At 42.7% G+C, this 6,651-nt stretch overlaps 2 protein-coding genes across 3 annotated transcripts in view; both read left to right on the plus strand.

The window, feature by feature from the left end:
- The window catches only part of LOC123102862 (la-related protein 6B), a 10,204-nt gene extending 6,548 nt beyond the window's left edge, over positions 1–3,656 (plus strand). The window contains exons 7-10 of one of the 2 annotated variants that reach the window (XM_044524321.1): positions 1,953–2,000; positions 2,082–2,150; positions 2,888–3,028; positions 3,209–3,656. In XM_044524321.1, the coding sequence (XP_044380256.1) occupies positions 1,953–2,000; positions 2,082–2,150; positions 2,888–3,028; positions 3,209–3,529 (579 nt within the window). In that variant the 3' untranslated portion in view covers positions 3,530–3,656. The remainder of the gene's footprint in view (positions 1–1,952; positions 2,001–2,081; positions 2,151–2,887; positions 3,029–3,208) is intronic. The other variant, XM_044524322.1, reaches the window with a different exon arrangement.
- A 194-nt stretch (positions 3,657–3,850) lies between these two features.
- LOC123102863 (uncharacterized) lies at positions 3,851–6,651 on the plus strand. The gene is made up of 3 exons (XM_044524323.1): positions 3,851–4,137; positions 4,950–5,012; positions 5,922–6,651. Exons 1-3 carry the CDS (start codon positions 3,892–3,894, stop codon positions 5,943–5,945), a joined length of 333 nt encoding a protein of 110 aa, XP_044380258.1. The 5' UTR covers positions 3,851–3,891; the 3' UTR covers positions 5,946–6,651.

Here is a 6,651-nt window from a genome sequence, read left to right on the forward strand (position 1 = left end):
GATACATCGAAAGATAAACTACACTAGGTATGCTGGCATGTCAACACAATTGAAGTGAGAAGCGTAGACATACACAAACAAGGCAGCACAAAATGTAGATGAAGTTAATGTGAAGACAAAGATGTACATAGAGAGAAAGATCCGCAAATCTTGCCAAATTACTCGGGTAAGTCTTTAAGGAAGACTTCCAAACCTTCACAGACTTCGTTCACCGGCAATCCACAATGACTCTTGGATGCTCAGAACGCGATGCGACGCCTAACCGGCTGGAAGATGACAGTCTTCAAGTGTAACAAGTCTTCGGTTCACGTGGAACAGAAAGGCTTCAGTGATGCTCAATCACTTCGGGCTCTGAGTGTTTTGGATTTATCCTCGCAAGGAATCTCTCTCAAAGGCTTTGGAGGTGGGTTTCTCTCAAACGACAACAGCCGTGTAATAAGTCGGAGCAGCCACCAACTAATGGTGGAGGGGGTGGGCTATTTATAGCCAGGAGGCAACCCGGCATGATATGACCGAAATGACCCTGGGTCATTGGCCAACCGACACGTGTCCAACGGTCAGTCGGATTTCAAACACATGCGGCAGCTTTACTTGAGTATACAATTATCTAAGTAGTTTTATCAATCACCAATACATATACGTACTTGAAGCTTAGCTCTGGAAGCACCTCCAAATCCTTTTTTTCTATATTATACCTCCAAATCTTTCATCAGGACACGTCGTTTTCTTCATAACTGTCTTTAAACATGTTCATATTGCATAATTTGTGTCAATGTATAAAACCTAGAAAAGAACCAAACAATTATTCCCTCTGTCCGTGTTTATTGGGCCTGAGAGCCAAAGCGCAAAGATCAAGGAAGAGCAATAAATCTCCTAAATTACCCCGTAATTGCCCTATTAATTAGGGATGCTAACCACCCCAACGCATGCATTGGCTACGGCATGCATGTCCAATCAAATAGGACCGTGCGCTGCGTTCCATGGAGTGACTCGGGAAACCGGGGCATAACTGACTTGGTATTATATTGAGGACTTGAAAATAGGGACAATCTTTGGTGGCTCTTGGGCCCAATAAACCCGGACGAAGTATGTGATTTACAGTTAATACAGTTGGCACACACGAGTACAAAAAAATACAGAATTGTTTTTGCAAATTGAGGAATCCCAGAACGCTCATGTTACATATTCTGATTCGTATCTCTTCCATGTGAGACCAGTGACCTCAGATCATCCCGGACTTATGTGCTGGAATAGCTTTGTTATGAGTTGAAGCAACCTCAGCTACTATTCCTACTAAGGAGGAGTTGCCTTTTTCAAATCCCTCCCTTTTGCAGGGCTTAAAAGGAATGAGCTAGATCGCAGGTATTTGGATACGAGGTAGTAGCGGGGTCTAGTCGAAGCGGTGCGAAAGTGTACAAAGGCGAGTCTCACTTTAATGAGCCAAATACGAGTTTAGGTACTATGAATATAAGCGTCTCTGAAACCCATGAAATTGCATAAGTTGTCAGATATGTTAAAATCCTAGATATCTCTCAGCAGATAGATCTGTAGTAAAAAGGTTTAAAATGTCACTTACAATAGCCCTGATCAATCTAATCAAATGGACTAAAGACCTCCCTTTTGTTGTCAGGGATTGTTCTAGTTGCATTTACAACACTGGCCACAGAGTAATCTGGACAAACAGTGTCCATATGTTTCATTTGCATGGCCTCACAGATTCACAATACTAAGCCGTAAGATCTTCCAGTCCACCTAATGGGTCATACAGAATTTGACGTAGGCATCCAGAGGTCTCATTTGGTTGTTTCAATATAGTCAACAATTGAAAAAGGTGCAATATGTTTATTATTTGAAAATCTGTCATGTTTCCAATAGTTTTGTGTATACTTTTGTGTTTGCAGTAGTTCATATTCATTCCCTTGCTAACAAATTGTATTTTTCGTTGGAACTAGCTGCATGCTTTCGTGGAGTATGAGACTCATGAGGATGCTGAGAAGGCAGTATGTGTACTACATGATTTTGAATTCCGAAGCACAATGTTTGTGCTGTGTTTTGCCTTGATGTTGGTTGATTTGATGCAGATTCTGGAGCTGAATGATGAAAGGAACTGGAGAAATGGGCTTAGATCACGGCTGCTGAATACTTGCATGGTAGACACACATACTGGGATCGGCTATTCATATATTGTCTCTAGTTTACCACTGATATATTTAATGTTAATATGTGCACTTGTGTTTATCTGTCATATAATATATAAGTGATAAGCTGATATACTCGGTTAAAAGCTTCTTTAGATTGTGTGTACTTGTGCCCTAGTGCTTGTGTTCAAATCGGCCTCAGCAATTAGTTTTGCTTTTGCTGATATATATATATACACAACGATAGTTTTGCTTTGCTTGCCAATGACTTACTATTGTGTCAACAACCTCGTCACCATCTGTAATCAACTGTTACAGTTTATGTTCTCTATTTGGGTATCAGTAGTGAACGTCAATATACTTGATGTTGTTGTTTCACAAAATCAATGTGGTAACTTCTGCAAAAGAAGTATATCAAATATGTATGTCAGTATGTCATGGATTGCTATCTACTCCCTCTGATCCATAATAAGTGTGGTTTTAGTTCAAATTTGAACTAAAACCACGACACATGGGTTGCTATCTACTCCCTCCGATCCATAATAAGTGTCGTGGACTAAAACCACGACACTTATTATGGATTGGAGGGAGTAATTCCAATGTACTCCCTCCGCCCCATAATGTAAGACGCCTTTTGACTCTAGTGTAGTGTCAAAAAACGTCTTACATTATGGGACGGAGGGAGTAACTTATAAATATGATGTTTCGGTATTCAGTATTAATATTCTTTTGGTATGATTTGGGTGTAGACAAAGGGTCCAGTAAAAGGGAAAACGGGAGGGCATGAAGGTGATGGAAATGGTGAGGAAGACGTCTCCACTTCAAACCAATCAAATGAGAGACAGCTTGAAGGATCCTTTCAACTGTCAGATGTATTGCCAGAGCACCTGGTAAGAAATCTTGGTGTAATCTACTTGACACAGCACATGCTTATTTAAAATTAAGTCTCACTTGGATGTGAGGTAAAAGTGTGATCATCTAAACCCCAGAAATATTATTCTTCCAAACTTAGACGCCAGGAAGTCGGGATTATTGAATTTCAGTAACCTTACCACCCTGATATTGTGCAGTTTGATGAGAACAACAGTGACAAGCAAGGTCCAAAGCGTGGCAAAGGTCGTGGGCGTTGCGGTAAAGGCCGAGGCCGTGGCTACAATCAACTGAACAACAATCATCATCACATTCACAATGCCAGCAACCATCACCAGGTTATCAACAGTTGTGGCAGCCATCCAGTCGGGATACCACCGAACACCCAGCTTATCATGGTCGAGCAGCTACTACCTGTGGCAAACAAACAGCCTCCTGGCCCACGTATGCCTGATGGCACTCGTGGTTTCGCCATGGGCAGGGGGAAGCCATCATCAGCTTCTTGCACTGTCGAGCTTTAAACCCATTGCTATGCTCTCATGTTGATATAGATGGTTTCGAACCTAACCTGTTTCTTGCATGGATGTGTGCTTTGGTATTTTTGGACTCCTCGTTGTGGACCAATGGTTGATCTCTTGTACTTGAAAACTGGAGGTGTGCCGGTGTGTGTCATGCGGTTATTGTAGTTCTACCTTTTAGGCTTTGTTCGTTTAATCCCCGCCCCCGCCGGGATCGGCGGGGTTTTGGCCTAATCCACGTGCTTTTGACCCCGGTCGGGGTAGGATCCCGACCTACCTTATATGCGTCTTCGGTTAAACCCGGCCGGGTTGATATCCCATCCAAATCCACCCCAAACCACAGGGATTCCACTGGGTTTTCACCCATGTCTCCCCACCCGTGGAATAAAACCAGTCGTCTCAGTCTTCTCGGCTCGAAAGAAAAAGGAGGAGCGGGCGAGAGCGGCGGCGGCGCCGACGCCGATAGGGAAGAACTAGGCGACGGCGAGGGGCCGGAGCGGGCGATCTCTCCAAGTCAGCAGCAGATCTGCGACCCTCTTCTTCCATCCCCGGCGCGAGCTCGGCGGCCGCACCAACCTACTCCGGTGGCCCTCCCCAACGTTTCTATGCCGGTAAGATCTTCTCCCCCACCCTTGTTTCCTTCCTCTCCCCCCTTTTGATTTCTAGGGTTTCCCGTCCCCTTTTCCACCGGTGACAAGGGCCGTCTTGCCGGCGAGGCTCCACCTCTCCTCTCTGCTTACTACAGCTTCCCAGTACCCTCCTCTGTACTTGCTCTACCTGTGATTTGGTGCAAATGGTGTACCTAGTTGAATCTAACCAAATCTGCTACATAGTCGAATCTTTTTGTCAATGTCATTAGCAGTGCACATATATGCTACTAGTAATCTAGTATTTATTTGTCCCTGAGATTCAGTACTATATTTGCAGCTACCTGTAGAGAATCAACAAGATGCAATTGTAGCTATATAGTTTTGTCAATGATATCCTTGGGAGGTGAGAAAAGTTGAGTTTTATGTAACTGAGGTGAACATCAACTACATGAATTTTTTCTGATAGTGGGGGTGAAGAGAAATTTAGGTAAAATGCTCTGAGATCAAGGCATCTTGAAGCCATGCAACTACGACAGTGCATTTTACTAATTTAGATGCAGAAAGTTTTACTTGTCAGAACATATAGAATATATTGAGATGTGTAGACATAAAATGTTTTTGTAATAAGAGAAAAAATATATTGCCTCCATTAGAACGATAACTGTTTCATACTATATGTTGCTTGACCTGACTTGTATGTGCTACATTAGAACGATAACTGTTTCATACTACTTTATGTTGCTTGACCTAACTTGTATGTGCTACATTAGAACGATAACTGTTTCATACTACTTTCGATGTCTAAATCTGCATTTTGCCTCCATTTTCTGTAGGCCAGCTTCACCGCCTCACAGCTGCAGCAAGACCCCGCTTGGGGCAGCATCGTGAAGACTAAGGTATATTAATCTTGATGTACATACTTGGTTTTCTTTGTACCCTACTGGGACTCGCATCTTCATCTAGCTCACATGAACCTCCCTTGTTCATCTAGTAACCTGAAGCTGATGGCTCAAGTAGCCCACATGAACCTCCCTTGTTCTCTTATTTCCTTGCAAGATCATCTAGAATATGCAAGAATCCCCCTTGTAGCTATTTTCATGCATACTGGTCTTGAACACCCAGAATATGTGTAGTGTGTGCATCCATTGGTATCCGCCAGATTTCATAACTTTTTATCTGAAATTTGATTTCCCTAGAATGCACCATGATAAATGCTTATGAGATGAGAATCCATTCATGTACATCATCTTATCTTGTCCTTTTTTATGTACTTATCTTGTCCTTTCTTTGTCCTGTTTTCCCCTGATTATGACTGTAATGGAAGCTCTTATTTATACAGTGCATATTGGAACTGAATTGATCTATCTCCGCATTTCATTTAATTTTGCTTTGCCCTCCTTTTGCAAGTATTATTTTGTACCAAAGAAAGAAATCTTTTTTTTTGCGGGGAAAGAAAGAAATCTTTGTTCATAAACTTGTGATTTTGGTACTGTTCTCTGAAAGTAGACCATAGTTTTTTGTGGTCATACGAATTTAGTGTATTCTTACACGATTTATAATGCTGTATCATTGATATATATGCCTGGTTGTTCATTTCTAATATTATTATTCTGTGCTGCTATTTGCAGCTTTCCATTGGAAGATCATTTGTTTAGTGGATATGGATGCGATGTTGCTGCCCATTTGATCCGTGAAATTTTGAAATCAATGCATGATTATTTTATGATCTTTCTTTGGTAGCTGGTCATCAATGCTTTGATATCAGTCCTTTGATGTGGACTGACCGCCCTTTTTTGCCAATGCAGTGCATCAATCACTACGGCCCCTAGAGGTTTGGTTCCAGTGGAACCGAACAAAGCCTTAGGGGTTTGCTATTTCGTTAGCAAGGCGGAAAAAATGACTGAAAAAGAAGTTGAAGAGTGGAATTGTAGATCCTTGTCGAGACTTTCGTGGTATGTGACTTAAAATTAGAGACGAAACGTCGAAAGGAGGCGCAAAGTATCTTCCTGTATGCTGCAGGGCTGGGCACATGAGATCGCCCTAGCCAGCCGCCGCCTACCCAAAAGCTAGGGTTTCTCTCCCTCTTGTTGGTGCTTTTGCCGGCCCGCCCCGTCTCCTGTGGCCTTAGTGTCATGGGGGTGGAGTGGATCCTGGCCCTTGCCGGTGGGAGGGTTTTGTTTTTAGATTTTTTTTCAAGATTTGTTAGGGTTTGTGTCCTATTCAAAAAGATGAGATGGCGGGGTTTCCCCGCCTAGCCCCGTTTCGATGATGCGTCTAGCATCGTCGGTGCATGTGGAGGTGTGTCTTTGGTGGATTTGATCGGATCAGTTCGTCGTTCGTCTTTGTCCATGTGTCTTCAAGTTGGATCCTTCTTATCTACAATCTTCATCGGCAGCGGTTGTTATTCTGGTGATGTAGCGACCAAACCTCAAACGGTCCAATCTCTGTGCTCAGGTGTCATCCCTGGATCAGTAATGCTGACATCACACAGTACTTGAAGGATTTATAACAGAGTAGCAATCACACACTATTACA

Source organism: Triticum aestivum, chromosome 5A (assembly GCF_018294505.1).
Source record: "Triticum aestivum cultivar Chinese Spring chromosome 5A, IWGSC CS RefSeq v2.1, whole genome shotgun sequence".
NCBI lineage: Eukaryota > Viridiplantae > Streptophyta > Magnoliopsida > Poales > Poaceae > Triticum > Triticum aestivum.